The following is a 15,166-nucleotide window of genomic DNA, read 5'->3' as shown; positions in this document are numbered from 1 at the left end:
ATGTGGTGAATGAGGCGAGGGCTGAGTGGTGGCAGGTGTGATTGAGGCTGTGATGTCTCCCCTAATGGTTGGCTGGGCGAGGATGAAAAAGGCAGCCACACAGCAGGTAATGATTTCCAGAGTGTGTGCACATATAATTGTGTGTGTGCGTGTGTGTGTGTGTGTATGTGTCCTGGAATCAAATCTCTGTACCTTGACATTGTCTCCAATTAAACTTGGGGAAGACTTGTGATCAAAGTCCTGCAGTTTTGGGGTATTTGGGTTATTCACATCTCAGAATTCACACGGTTCTTTTGTATGCGCGTGTGCCTTTTGCACGCATTATAATGTTAATCCAGTGCTCCTCTGTGAACAGAAGGTGTTGGGAAATGTGCCTTTCGTACTTTAACAGGGCCAGAGTAAGGATTGCAGAAATAGACTAAAATGGGTTGTATGTGAAAACCACTATTACCATGGTGGCATCTCACTGGTGAATTACATGCAACCACATTGTAAAATCTGAAGAGACAACTTTAGTTCTGCCTGTGACAACCGCCCAAGGCCCAAAGCCTGTGTCATACCAGTTTCAATCTGATGTTTTGGGACTGAATAAGTTCACATACGTTGCCTTGTTCTGTAAGTAACGGAGTAATGGTGTCGCCACCAGAGAGCACGAAGCAGTAGCCAGCAGACAAGCCTACCTTGAAGTGCAAGCCCACACAACGCTCCTCATAAAGCTTTTACAAGACACCAAACACAAAGTCTACAGTCTACATCTAAGATACTGACTTAGATTTTTCATATTTTATTTATCAAGTACAGTCTAATTTCATGTTCTGTAAATTTTACTGCTGAACATGGAGGTCTGCATGCTGTTTCAAAATGTTCTCCATGCTGTCAGGAGTAATATTCTGGTGGAGGAATACCAAATCCTTTAAATATTTCTCTTTTGTTGACTGGCCATGAGTTACATTTGATATACTGGATACTTTTTTTTAGCTGTGCAGTCTCATTTGCCCCCGAGCTTGCTTAAAGCTCTACATTCCCAGAAAAAAAAAATACTTGGAGGACATGATGCATGGAGCTCGAGTTCTGGTCCCACATGGTTTGACTAGCTCTCGTCCTCAGGAAATTAGAGGAATGATCTGCAATGGTTTAAGCTGGATTTGCTCAAGGACACTCTAACAGGACAAATGGTGGTTAATTCACAGCCCACCGTGAGGATGGAACCTGTAATGGGACAGTCCCTGTGACACCTGAGCCAACCCCTCCTCATAACATCGAGTTTTTCCCAAGAAATAGTGATGGGTCAGCAAGGCAGGTTAGCCTCAGTGCCACATCCTTCATAATGCCTGGCAGGATCCCACTCCCATGGCATTGCTAGCTGTCATTATCCTTTAATCACAAGAATGAGTGTAACACACACTCTCCCACAAAGTCAAAGGTACACGTGGATCTAACATGCACATGCACACAGACAGAGCCACCATTTCCAACAGCTTTCCAAAAGGCTGGCCATCCCTGTGATCAAACACTAATGTGAGGGGTTTATTCTCTCGATGTCTAAATCCCCTCAGGAGACGAACACAAAGCACCTGCAGATAAATGCGTAAATGCGTGTGCGAGTGCATGTTAACTGTCAAGCTCACGGTAGATCTCCAGCACGACCGAGGCCTCCTCGGTGTGACCGCTGGCGTCGGTGGCCTGGCAGCGGTAGATACCCGCGTCCTCAATGATGGCGTTGTAAATGATGAGCCTGGACCGTGACGTCTCCGTGTGGAGTGCCATTCGCTTGGAGGGAACGATGCGCTCACCTTGGGGGTTGTACCACTCCAGCCTCACTGGCTCGCCGATAGCTAGGAGCAAGGTCAGAGAAAGAGAGATAAAATAAAGTGATTATGATGAGTAAATGTTTCTCTCTATTACCAGGCAACGTCATGTTTACATTCATTGTTCAGGAAAGAGATGTATTCACGATTACTCCCACTCATATCTGGGATCTATTCAAAGACCGTTGACATTTAAATACCCAGGGACATTTATTACTTCTTTTGCAACAAGTTGCCTCTTGTTGACTCCCAGCAGCTTTATGTGTTTTCAAAATTGGTCGGAAAAGTTGAGCCTATAACCTTGCAGCCCGAAGGTTATTTGTGAAAATACTGGATTGCCCATGAGTGACATTCACTTGGCATGAAGTCAGTCAGCCTAATAGATGCTCAGCCTGCAGTAGGTGTGGAAAGACAACGCAGTTTGACAGCTGGCTTGTTTTCCTGCTTCATGTATGCAGGGAATATTTCTAATGTGCTGTTCCAGCCGCTTTTAGCTCGAACTTTCGAGACAGCAAGGCTGGATCAGATCCAGAGTCCAGATCCCACTGGCCCCCATCACCCTCTGTGACTCCACTATTGACACTGTGGAGTCTTTCCGCTTCCTGGGAACCATCATCTCCCAGGACCTCAAGTGGGAGCTGAACATCAGCTCCCTCATCAAGAAAGCACAGCAGAGGATGTACTTCCTACGGCAGCTGAAGAAATTCTGCCAAAGACAATGATGGTGCACTTCTACACAGCCATCACTGAGTCCATCCTCACCTCCTCCATCACCATCTGGTACGCCGCTGCCACCGCCAAGGACGAGGGCAGACTGCAGCGCGTCATTAGGTCTGCAGAGAAGGTGATCGGCTGCAATCTCCCATCTCTTCAGGACCTGTACGCCTCCAGGACCCTGAGGCGTGCAGGAAAGATTGTGGCTGATCCCTCCCACCCCGGACACAAACTCTTTGAGACACTCCCCTCTGGCAGGAGGCTGCGGTCCATCAGGACCAAAACCTCACGCCACAAGAACAGTTTTTTCCCGTCTGCTGTCAGCCTTATTAACAAGGCCAGGAACCCTGACACCTGACACTCTTCATACTCCACCTCTGCCTCTACTTGTCACATTGACATTGCCATAACCCTATGTGTTACATTAACGCTCTGCTTGGACTTCCTTTTGAAAAAAAAACAACAGACTGTGCTTCTGTAAAAAAAAAATTAAAAAAAATGTGTGTGTATATATATATATATATATATATATATATATATATATATATATATATATATATTTATATTGTTTTATTTTTTTACATATTGTTATATTTTTTACTTTTTTAATAGCTTTTTTTAATAGAAAAAGCAAATTCCTCGTATGTGTAAAATCGTACTTGCCAATAAAGCTTTTCTGATTCTTTTCTGATTCTGAGTGCCATGCTGCAAGACAGTGTCTGAGGCTGTCCAGTCAATGAACTCCTGGTACACCACGTGTTAAAGCCGTTTTTGGCAATGCCCTTGGCTACATGATTGCTAAGGGTTGGCGTTTGGTGTCAGAGGATGCTTGCACCTCTAGTTTTAATCTAACAGATCCAACTACAGCGACTGGGGGAAGACGTGGAGCAATAGCTCAGACAAGAGATTAGCTCAATGTATAGATACATTTTGTATACAGATAGTGCTGCCATTGAATGAGTTTCCTGTTTCCCTGATGTATTTCACCTAGGTTTTACATGTCAATTCTTTAGCATCGCTGCTGGCTTTGGTCCGCTGAACAGCTGAGGACCATCCAACGCTGTTGTTGGAGCTTGTCGAGGGAACAGACGGCCTGAAAAGATATGATTATGTCATAAACTTGGATTTACATCACTAATAAGTCTGTAAAAGAACAGGGACATATGTAGGCAATAAATTCCCCTCTCATTTCCACACACGCAGACACATGATGACGAAACAAATAGCTGGCCTTAATCAAAAGCTAACTTGAACCCTGATTAAGAAGGCATCCATATGTGGCCTGTGAAACTTGAACTCATCTGGCTACTGTAAGAGATGATAGGGCCATCTGCAAGCAGCAGGTGCCCTTTGCCTGTAAATTCTGCAAATAAAAGTGTCAATGTGGAGGGCCATTACTTGCCCTATCAATCAGCCAGAGCCTTGGACAGGAGAGGAGATGGACAGCAGGCTTGTCCAGTCCCTTAGAGACAAGTGACAGGATTTAAATAAGCTTACAAGAGACAAGAGAGAGGAAAACAGAAGTAATACAAGTTTGTGACACATATGGTGTGTTGAGGAAAATGGCAGTAGCCAGTGACAGGAAGCAGGCAGCTTCAAAGCTCTTTTTTCCCCCTCAGTAACTATCAGCAAGATGCCCTTGAGCAAAGTTTTTAACCTCCAGCAGAAGATGGTTGTGATGATTCATCTCCAGAGCTCCCAGGTGTAATTGTGGGGACATGGCTCGATATGGAGCAGGATTTTGCTGGACACATATTCACCCAGCATGCACAGTTCTGTAATGGCTTCTGACATCAATAATCGTCTCAGTTTGATCGCGCTCCAGTTCATAAAGGTAAATGATGACAAATTAGCTGATTTACAAACGTGCCTCTTGATGCCTGCACGCTGCATGGTGGAAAAACGCGCACACCCCCGGCATGCTGACGCCGATCATCACCACAATGTTTCCAACAACCATCAGCATCATATCCTTGGCATGTGTGTCTGGCTGCTCGTTAGTTTCAAGGCCAACAAATCTGATGAGGCAATCAAACAGGAGCATTTCTAAAATCACATAGCAGTTCAAGCCATTCTCCTCATCGCTCTGCTTTCCTTCACACGTGGCTTCCCACTGGAGCCTCATGGCTCATGTGGGTACTTGCGGGGAAGAGATAAGTGTTGAGCATCGCTACAGGCGTCTTTTTATACCTGTTAGCGTTACAACGTTATCACCTCTTACCATTTTACAGTCTGCTGACAGCAGAGACAGCTAAACATGTTGAAGTTGATGCAGCTAGCATGGTGACAGGCCATTTGCTTCACAGATGATCTGAGAAGACAGCAGTGTGTAGCTTGCTGCCCTGTTTTCCACGCTCAGCCCTACCTCCCTCTGTGTGTCTTTACAACTGAATGAATAGCTGGTGGAAATTTCTGTCAGACCGCTCTTAAAATCTGCATAAGCTCTGGCATTATTACTGATTCTTGGCAAGAGAGAACGCTCAGTGACGGACTCTTCTGAAGGTACGGTGGAAGGACAATGATGATTTCTTTTCTAGGCGCTAGCAAAATGTTTACACGGCAGCACGCTGATTGATCGTCCGCTTGCGTTTGCTGCTGATGAAACTGACAGCCGCACTCTTTTTTACTTTGTTCGCACATGGAAGTAAAACTTGGAACAACAAAAGGGCAAGCAACAAAGCTTTGTACCTGGAAGGTCTTTCCGGCAATGTTTATGATTCTCCTTAGCAGTGAGGGAGCAATATAAAGCAGCTGAAATAGTGTGGCGATCTAAGCCTCCTGCACACGGCAGATTATTGACTAGATTTGCCCCATGGCGCCAAAATTAGCCGAGTGCAAGCCGAAACACTCCCACGTCCCAACGGTGGCTGGCACCAGAGCCAGGGTGATAATTGATTTAGGTCTCAGAGGAAGTAGATAGCAGGAGAGAAACAAAAGCTGAGCAGAGAGGGAACACACTGGTCAGTATGTATGCGTGTGGAGCTTGACGCGATGTCAGAATCATTGGTTACATATCTATCTCCGTCTCGCTTTCCATCTTCTCTGTAATGGGTAAACACAGGTCTGCTGGGACAAACGATGTGACCTACCCCACTCTAGTTCGAAGAAACGCACATGGAGGCATAATAGCTGTTGGATCTGGTTGGACTATTGCGACTGCCTTTGTTGCCGTCTCTGGTTTATTTTGCAGCCAATACTTGTTCTGGCTTCCTGCCACTTCAGTCAGAGGGGAGCTTAAACACATACCGAAACACCAGTTTATCAACCTCCTTATTTGCCACGCCATGCGCTCAGGTTCATTTCACCCTAACAGGAGACCAATTTTACACCAGGAAATGCTCTCACTGTTCTGGTTGTGTATTTCTGACAAAAGGTCAGATTGAAAACTGAATGTAAAAATGAGTGCTTTAAGAGTTTGCAATTATGTGCTTTTTTTTCTGACTGACATTGGCTAGGAAGTTATTCCCCTGACACCATGGTGATTTCCATATACACTCAAGAGGAGTGCTTCAAAACCTGCAGGTTTTGAAGAAAATACCATTTCACGAATCTACAGTAAGGACTTTAGATTTCTGTTCACTGCGCGATGTTTTATTCAGGATGGTGGCAAATTTAGTGTGAGTGGAGGAACCTAACAAAAATGGATGATTGCATACAGTGCAATGTATGCAATCATGCAATAGAGGTGTCACTGAATGGTTTGATTACTGTGAAAATTAAGTCAATATTGCATGTGGATTGGACCAGATACCAGTGGAACCATTAAGATTTGTAATAAATCTAGATGTCTGGAGGCTTATCGATGCCTGACCCTGCACAGGTTTATAAAACTATGAGGAAGGGCTATATTTATTGTCATGCAGTGCTGATGATGGTGCCATGTGCAGCTCCTCATGCAAGGCTAGATTGTCGTAGACCGGGAGTCATCCCAGTGGGAGGGTGAATGACGGACAGTAACAGATTGGTGCACTTCTGCGATTGTTGGATCCATTGGGCAACCAATCCAAATCCAAAATTTGAAATTGGTCTGTCAGTGAAAGCAGAAGTACATATAAAACATTTAGGCTTTAATTGGATAAAATTACAATTTTGTCTGGGCAACAAAAAGCTTAATTACAGTTTGTGCTTGTAATGTTAATGATGACAACAAAGTTATTTGCCATTTTCTTTAACTCCCTCCCTCCATAATGTGTCTTTATCAAGGGGATTTCGCAGCTGATTACATAAATACTTGACATTCGGAATTATTGACTCATTTTACTAATCATGAGATCCAAACAACGCAAACCAAGCATCGCCTTTGGTCACGACGTCAGGCTCTCCCTCTGTGTTGTTTTGGTTGTTCCTTCCAATTTAATCAAAGAGCTCCACTGTGCTGCTTCAGAGGCTGGGATTGCATCAACAAAAAAAAAAAAAAAAAAAATCCACCAAAATAGCGGAGAGAGTTAGACAGCATGCTCAAAAAACCAAAACATTAAATGAGGGATTTTCTTTTTTGTAATTTTTAGCATTCATCCTCCAGTAGAGCTCCAGAGACTTGCAGGATCTATGCCAAGGAGCACTGACGCTGTTTTGGAGTCTGTAGTCTTTATTGCACTATTAGTATAAGTTCAACACTGGTTGTCACCCACCTGTATGTGATTATATTATCCGTTTGGTCGCATTTATTCATGCTCTTTGATCTGGTCTTGATTTTTGCCACACAGCCAGATTTACCTGTGCATCCATATATTATAGTTTACTCAACGGGTACATTGTCACAGAAGCTGCTCTTATCTCTCGTCGTCCTTGACTTTTGTCATAGCTATGATGAAGGAAGGAAAGGAACGAATCCACTCGAGGTGAAAGGTGCCACAAGCACAAACGCAGCTTTTCTCTCCCTCTCGCAGACCACTTCCAGCTGTCTCTCTTCTGAAGACAATCTCTCCAGCCGTCCCCTCCCTCCTGCTCTGCAGCTCCGTTTTTTTTCTCACCGCCTCTCACTCGCTGGTTTCCTTTCCTCTCTTCCTGACCCGCCGTACCTTCAGCTTTTCCGGCTGTCTCCTACCATGCCACGGCCTCGATTCACATCTTCACTGCAAAACGTCTTTTTAGAGTGTGCTGCGGTGAGGGCATAAAAAAAGCTATTCTGTACAGCGAGCTGGTGAATGAAAGCTCATTCTGCTGCGGGGACGTCTCTCACATTTTCTTGTAAAAGCGAGGCTCTATGAATAGATGCCAAATGATTCAGTGTGAGGACAAATAATAAAAGGGGTTTTGAAAATGAGTACTCAGGACATTCAGAGGCTTTCTAATTGATATATTAATTCATCATGTTTATGCACTCTTCAGTCTTGAATACATGGAGAAAATGCACTGCTTTCTGTCTTTCCATTATCATCAGTGGTCGAAGAAGGTGAGTGAAGGTCCTTTACTCAAGTACTCATAACACACTGTGAAAACACTCCACAACAAGTAAAAGCCCTGTGTTAAAAAACCTTGAAATTATCTGAGTATCAACAGTTAAATGTACTGCTTAATATACTGCTGCATTCACGTCTATGTTGCATTTTACTGATGTAGATCTTTAAGGTTGAGCTCATTGTAACTACGTTATATATTGATGGGTAGTTTCATCCACAGCAGAGCATTGTATTCTAGATCATCACATGTTTGTGATGACGAAATGTCCTAAAAGAACATCATGTGATATAATCAAATAGCTTCAGAGCAGCTGCTAAATGAAGACCAGTGATAATTGTTGATATTTTTTTAGAATTTGTCTTCAATTTACAGAGCAACTTTGCTGTGGGACAAGGAGTCCTTTATTGTGGACACCCAAAGCAGACATTCTTCATATTTTAAAGCCCTTGGCATCTTGTTTTCAAGTCTTGCAGCAGTATTTCACTATGGCTTCAAATATTTGTGACCAAATAAGCAACACTCAAAGTTCGGAGAGTTTGGAAAAAAACATGTTTTGCTGTGAAGAGTTTAACGATCAAAACTGTATGTCATACTTAAAAAGCTACTACTAATTTATCAGGACTGTGTGAGCCTGGTGTGATTAGATTTGATTGACAGCAGCCAGGCAACATGAGACACAACACCACAACTGTCATCAGCTTCTGAGTCAAGTGTTGCTACAATCTGAAACATCTTTTTCCAACAAGCTGCCAATCACTTCAAACTTACGAAAAGAACGCTGGAAGAAAATCAGACAGGACTCTCAAAACCAGGAAGTGATGCACGGCCTCTTCCTCTGTGTTACCACGCTGACCCACCTCGTTTTGATCTATAACAGCGTGTTTGATCAGCATGAAGAAAAAAAGTGCTCTCCTGGAGAAAAATGAGGCGTTTGATCATTTTACCCTGCTGCCAATTCTTCCTGGCAAACTTTTGAAACAAGTCAGATTTGTATCGTACGAGCGGATTGATTTCACCCGGGTTCCTTTCTCTCAAGAACAACACACTCACCTCTCTGCTCTGCCTTTCCTCACAAACACCCTCAAACCATGAATCAACACGCAATGCAATTGCCTTCCTGTGCCTCTTGTTACTTTCTTTTGTCCAATCCATATTCATGTAGGCCTGATTCATACATCTGGACTCAGCAAGCTAAAGCCAAAAAGTCACTTAAAAAAAAAAAAAAAAACTTCTTTGTTTACATGTTTGCTGCCTCACTTTGGCTTCACCGGGCTTTTGCTTTTTACCTCTGACTGTTCTGCCCTGCTTCTCAGCCCACTCCAGTTGGCAGAACTGCATGTGAATGTGGTAAAAAATCAGGCATAGTGCGACTGCCCGTGGTGGAAAAGGGCAAAAGAAAGCAATGAGTGACAGTTACTTCTTCCCACGCACTTTGATGGTGGATGGTGGCTACTTTTCTCCCACCTCCAAAACTCTTTGCCTCAAAGCTTTCACCATTCTTCTCGGTTCTGACGTTTTAGCTCTTTCACAATAAAAGCTTCTACCTCTACCTTTCGATTCCTGCCAGTTTGAATCCATTCAGCTCTATTTTGCAACCCGCCATTCTGTCCTCCTCAGTGCATGTTAGACCTGCACACCTCCTCAATGCTTCTCCCAGTGTGTATCGACTCCCTTGGCTGTTAGCTCCACGCTGAGTGGGTTGGCAGGAGAGAAGAGGCAGCCAGCAGGAGGCGGGCCGGGCCTGCCAGAGTGTGTTGCCACCCTACCGAGCCGCTGGCACCGGCGTCGGGTTCTCTGTTATGGCTGAGTGTTGATATACCGTTCAGAAAGGACAATGGGGAGGAGGGATGAGAGGGGCGCGGGTGTCCCCTCACCGCTGGGTCAAAGAGTCACTCACCATATGGACAGCATGGATTGTGTTGTGTTCACTGTCGTACAAACAACAAACAGACTTCACAAACGCTGATTTTGGGCCCCCTGCGGCATCTCTGACCTGCCTCCAAACACACACAAATACAGCACAACCACATAAAAAGGATAGTGCGCAGCATTTGTACCTGTGCAGATGAAGAACTTGGACTCTCCGACACTCAACTCCACTTTGTTCAAGGATATGGACACCTGCAGGGCGGCTGTAATAGAGAAAGAAAGAGGAACGGGGGAAGAGGGAAGGCAGAAACAGACAGAAGGAAGAGGAGATGGATTAGTTATTACAGTCTTACGAACAGAAGACACTAAAGGTTTTTTCATTGCTGACTTCAGTGACATAATAATGCAAAATTGCTTTTAAAAAGCATCAGCTTCATAAGCACTGTGGCTCATTTCCTTCTTTGTCCCAGATTTTTAAATCATCGGAGGAGCATTTCCGACGCAAAAAGCAGCATGCAGCTTACATAGAAATATTCTTCTATATGAATAAGACACTTCTGAGGAATAACCCATGTTTTGCACCTAGCGTAAGACACATTGTCCTTGCTGAAAAGAAGAATTTATACATTTTTATCCGAACTTTTGCTGCTTTCAAAGTTTCTGTTCAACAGAACAACCGAGCTATTTGCCCATACAAAGCTCTGAGACAGATTTGCTTGATACCCTCTATTAGGCACAACACTGTTTGTGACAAGCTTGTCAGTTTCACAATGAATGGGATCCTTTCAGCCTGAGGTAAAGCTCTTTGCAGTTATCACTCTTGACAATGGTATAAGCATTGAACAATGGTGGGATGGGAATTTAAAAAGCAGAGATCAGTAAATAGCTCTGCAGCGTTGGTCTTTTTCTTTGCCAAGAAAAAAAAAAAGCAAGGTTCTTTACATCCTCAGTAACAGATGGAGTGCGTACCACGCTGTGGTGCAAAAAAAGATAAAAAGTTCAACAGAAATGACTCTGGAAAACATCCATTCACCTTAATGACACAGTAAAAATGGACAAAAACCTTGCAGTTGATCGCAGTGCCACAGTGTTTGCAGAGTCAAGCTACAATCAAAGGCCATTCGTGCTGGCCTATTGTTAGCCCCGCTATAACACCTCACAATGGGGGCTCTGGAAGAAGTTTTGCAAGGCTGAAGTGAAAGGTATTTAGCTGCATAAAAGTGTGGCATGATCGTGGCTGACATGAATTTGTCAAATGGGAGAAAGTGATAGAAAGGCAGGAGAAGAGCTGTAACGACGAAGAGAATCAGACAAACAAGGGGCGTGATTGAATGGCAGCACAGTAAGACGGAGCCGAGAATACCTCTGGATGTCTAATGTGATGAGTAATGATTGGCAACTCAGTGGGGAGAGGGTCATTTTTAGGCCAGAGCCTCCCGACGCAGCAGTAGTCTTGCCACAGCACTGAGCGAAGTGAGATATTTGATGAGCCTGTCATATCTCAACTCCTCATTCTCAGGCCTTGGAGCTGCAAGTCTAGTCAGGCTCAGGCTCCAACCACACACACAGATTCACACACACATACACAGTATAATACTCTAATGGATGTTAATTCTCGCTACAACACTGGAAACTTAACAGTGGAGCTCAGGGCGCCTGTCAATAATTGAGGAAATGATGAAATGATTATCTGCAGCTTCTCAGAGGGGAAGATGGCTGCAGCCAACAGCAGCATCACACTGAAGCTGCACTCCGGCAGTTATCACAGGGAGCCATCTGTCATGAACTGAGGCTGCCTATAGATGGCAGTAGAGGGGCACTGCCACCTTCGCCTGAGGAGGCGACATGATGAGGTTGAGGAGCTGCCTTATCAGTGTATTTAATCATTTTCTGCTGTGTAACCTGACTGTCATAGCACTGAACAGTCACTAGCAGAGGCTCAGGGAATGATACACAGGCACAGAGAATGGACTGGATGGCTAACTGGTATGCTCCTGTAAGTCTTCTTCAGACATCAACACATACATTAAAATATAAGTATTTGCACATGTGCAATTACATCAAAAGGCATGGATGTATACTCTTCTGCACACTCAAAAGCACAAACAACGTTTAATACTTTCTAAGGTGCTTCTGGAGTCCCTTCACCAACATTTTACTTTAACCATTGCATTATGGGAGAATAATGTCTATTGGCAGCATACTCAAAATTCAAGCTTTGAGTAATTTTGTCACTAGTTTTTCAATATAAGCACACCATATACTGAAGGCTGTAGTATGAAATTGAGGTACAGCTATGGTCTATACACACACGGTGTGCCAAATGAATGCAAATACTGTTCTGGCATTGATTAATCATGTCTATTTAACCTGGTGCCCTTCCACAGTACCTGCCCCTGACTTAAGGCAGATTCCAATCAGCGCTTCAAGTAGTTTAACGGTTTTCAATTATTAATTGATCCGGGTCTGTTCATACCGTATGTGATTGATCACGTAATAAGATGCTCACAAAGCAGGAAGCAAAAGAAAAATGGCCTGAGCTTTTTTTCTGTGCTGCCAGAGTCATTGGTGTGAATCATATAATTAAGTTCAACCTGGAAAATATAACCATTCAGTTGGCATTTTTAAGCTAATGCACAACAATCCCCACAGCGAATATACATTGACATTTTAATGAGAATGCTGACTGGATTTGAATTATGACTCCGGTGAATCTGTTTATTCAACACTGTCTTGCCTGGTGGGGACACAAAGAGACATGCTAATTATATCAATTTTCAGAAATGGAATGTTTTCAGCTGCGTTCACCTGCTTATTACACAGCTCGGGTCAATATGCTTTGAGCCTGGTAGCAATTATCAGCTCCAATTATTAGCTCCTATGAGAAGCATTGGAGACAAGCAAAATAAGACAACAGACAGGACCATTGATTGCCATTTGTAATGTGTCTGAGATGGTCGATACCGTACATGACTTGCCAGAACGCCTAACAACACTGAGACTTGAATAATTCTTGCATTAGTTGTGGAGTCTAATCCCGAAGAAAAGTTAGAGAGGCAGCACTTTGTCCAGGAAGTGGAACAGAAAGAAAGATAAAAGAAAAACAGATTCACCTCTTTCAGCGCCAATCACTGAGGAGCCCGAACTGTTCCGCTAAACTAATTTCAAGCCTCAACTTTTTATGTACACATTTATCAGCTTTAAGCAAAACTACAACATATTTTCCTTTTCCAAATGAAAAGTAAATGATGATGGATGGATGATGATGAATAATCATGACTAAAATACACCCAGGGGATCTCATCCTACAGCCCCAGGCTATGAGATGTGGTATGACCAGTATCTTATTTTAGCAACAATGCTAACTAAGATTAGCAAACTTTAGATCGATAGAGTTCAATGACTTTATGACTTCTACTTATGTCAGTTAACTTTAGTGTTAGCAAACATCATATTGCTGTGTAACTGACATTACTGGGGCAATTAGCTCACCTTATGAATCTCCTTGCTGACTTTATGTCTCTTCTACTCCTGAAGTGTAGGCTGGCTAGCTTTTGCTAAAGTTAGCACCCTTTATACATATATGCTCTGCGGCATAACTGACATTACTGGGAGAGTTTGCTCACCTTGTGACTCTTCTTTACCATTAACTTATGTTAGCGTACTGTAGCTAATGTTTGCTAACTTAAGATTGACATTGCCGTGTAACTGACACTACTAAGACAGTTTGCTGACTTTATGTCTCTTCTACTCCTGAAGTGTAGTTTGGCTAACTTTAGCTAATATGAGCACACTTTATACATATACATTCTGCTATGTAACTGACATGACTGAGAGAGTTTGCTGACTTAATGAGTCTTCTACTATTCCAGAAGTATGGGTTGGCTAGCTTTAGCTAATGTTAGCACAGTTTATATATATATATTGCTGTGTGAATGAAATTACTGGGACAGTTCGCTGACTCTTCTTAACCATTAGCTTATGTTAGCTAACTTTAGCAAATGATATCAACACCAAATTGTCCATTATTGGAGGATATCAACCATCACCTGTCCACTGTCACCAACAAATTAGTGCATGCTGAGGCACTGATGGACAGTATTCATTTAGAATATCATTAGCTAACCAGAGCCTTATTACTGACTAAGCTTTAGTATATTACTCCGTTGCCCCTGTTGAAGTCTTCTCTTTATACAGCCATTTGTCTTTTGCACCTCCTTTTAACATTTCTGATGATGAACAATTAACAGACGGCAGATGACAAATGACCAGCGACAGTGACAGGTAATGACAGCTTGTTCGCTGTCCTCCAAAAACAGTGGCACTGCCTCAGAATGCTCTGCTCCCTCCAGCTGTGTTCTGACATGACTAAGACAGACCACTGACTTCATCACTCTTCTCCTCTTCTTAACCAGTGGCTCATAGTAGTTAACTTTAGTATATGTTCCTAGGTGGCACGGTGGAAACACTGTCGCCTCACAGCTAGAAGGTCCTGGGTTCGATTCCCGCTGTGGGCGCCAGGAGGCGTGTCCTCCACCATGCCTTCGGTGCCTGCTGCTCGAGGAAAAAGGGGGAGTGGAGGGTCAAATGCAGAAGACAAATTTCACAGATTGCATCGCGTGTTCAGCGTGTCTGTAAATGTGTGACAAATAAAGGGGACTGTCCCTCTTATTCTTCTGTTTAGCAAGGTGCTGCCACAGCTGCCACAGTTAACTGACTTCATGACTCCTCTCCTACTTTATAGCATTCATTATTGTCTCTTATGGCTAACAGCGCCCACTGTTTAGCAAAAGATACACAGGCTGCTTCAAAACAAAAACTATGGCTCTGTTTCAGAACCAACTCCAGACTCCAACGTTGCTCCTTGTCTGCTAGATGTGCAAATAACTGTCTGCTATCACATTCCACCATGACAGCTTTATGAGGTGATTCGATGGCAATGTTGTGCTGACAACTTGTCGCACTGCCCCCATGTGGCTGAAAAAAAATAATACAAGCAGCCTTAAATAGTGGCCAGCACTAATTAGCAGCCATGTTTCCATCAGTGTATTTTTAGAAAGGGTGGATGGAAAATGGCCAGATTTGAAAATACAATTTCTTGACTTCCTCCAAAAAGTTTTAAAGCTTGATGGAAATGGTTTTTGCCTTTTTTGAAAAAGAGAAACAACTGTTCAGGGTAAGAAAAAATCACAACTGATCGGCTGAGAGAAGAAAGAAATTCCTGAAGACCTCTCTCCGTTTTTCTTCTTTTTCCTGACATCAAGTCACATCACTCTGGGATGTGAAGTTTTACTACAAGTTCAGCCTGCTGTTTCCATTTTGTAAAACTCTGAAATTTCTTGTAACAGTGCCAAATCATTCTGCTCCTCTGA

General features: G+C 43.3%; 1 protein-coding gene across 2 annotated transcripts in view; it reads right to left on the bottom strand.

Annotated features, from left to right (window-relative positions):
- LOC139327813 (neural cell adhesion molecule 2-like) overlaps positions 1–15,166 on the bottom strand; it is a 282,545-nt gene that overhangs the window by 86,315 nt on the left and 181,064 nt on the right. For both annotated transcript variants that reach the window (XM_070957814.1, XM_070957815.1), the window contains exons 2-3: positions 9,983–10,057; positions 1,629–1,835 (exon numbers count right to left, since the gene is read on the bottom strand). In XM_070957814.1, coding sequence (XP_070813915.1) covers positions 1,629–1,835; positions 9,983–10,057 — 282 coding nt within the window. The remainder of the gene's footprint in view (positions 1–1,628; positions 1,836–9,982; positions 10,058–15,166) is intronic.

Source organism: Chaetodon trifascialis, chromosome 24, assembly GCF_039877785.1.
Source record: "Chaetodon trifascialis isolate fChaTrf1 chromosome 24, fChaTrf1.hap1, whole genome shotgun sequence".
Taxonomy (NCBI): Eukaryota; Metazoa; Chordata; class Actinopteri; order Chaetodontiformes; family Chaetodontidae; genus Chaetodon; species Chaetodon trifascialis.
Note: the sequence above shows the minus strand (reverse complement) of the source record. Positions and strands in the feature narration are given on the sequence as shown.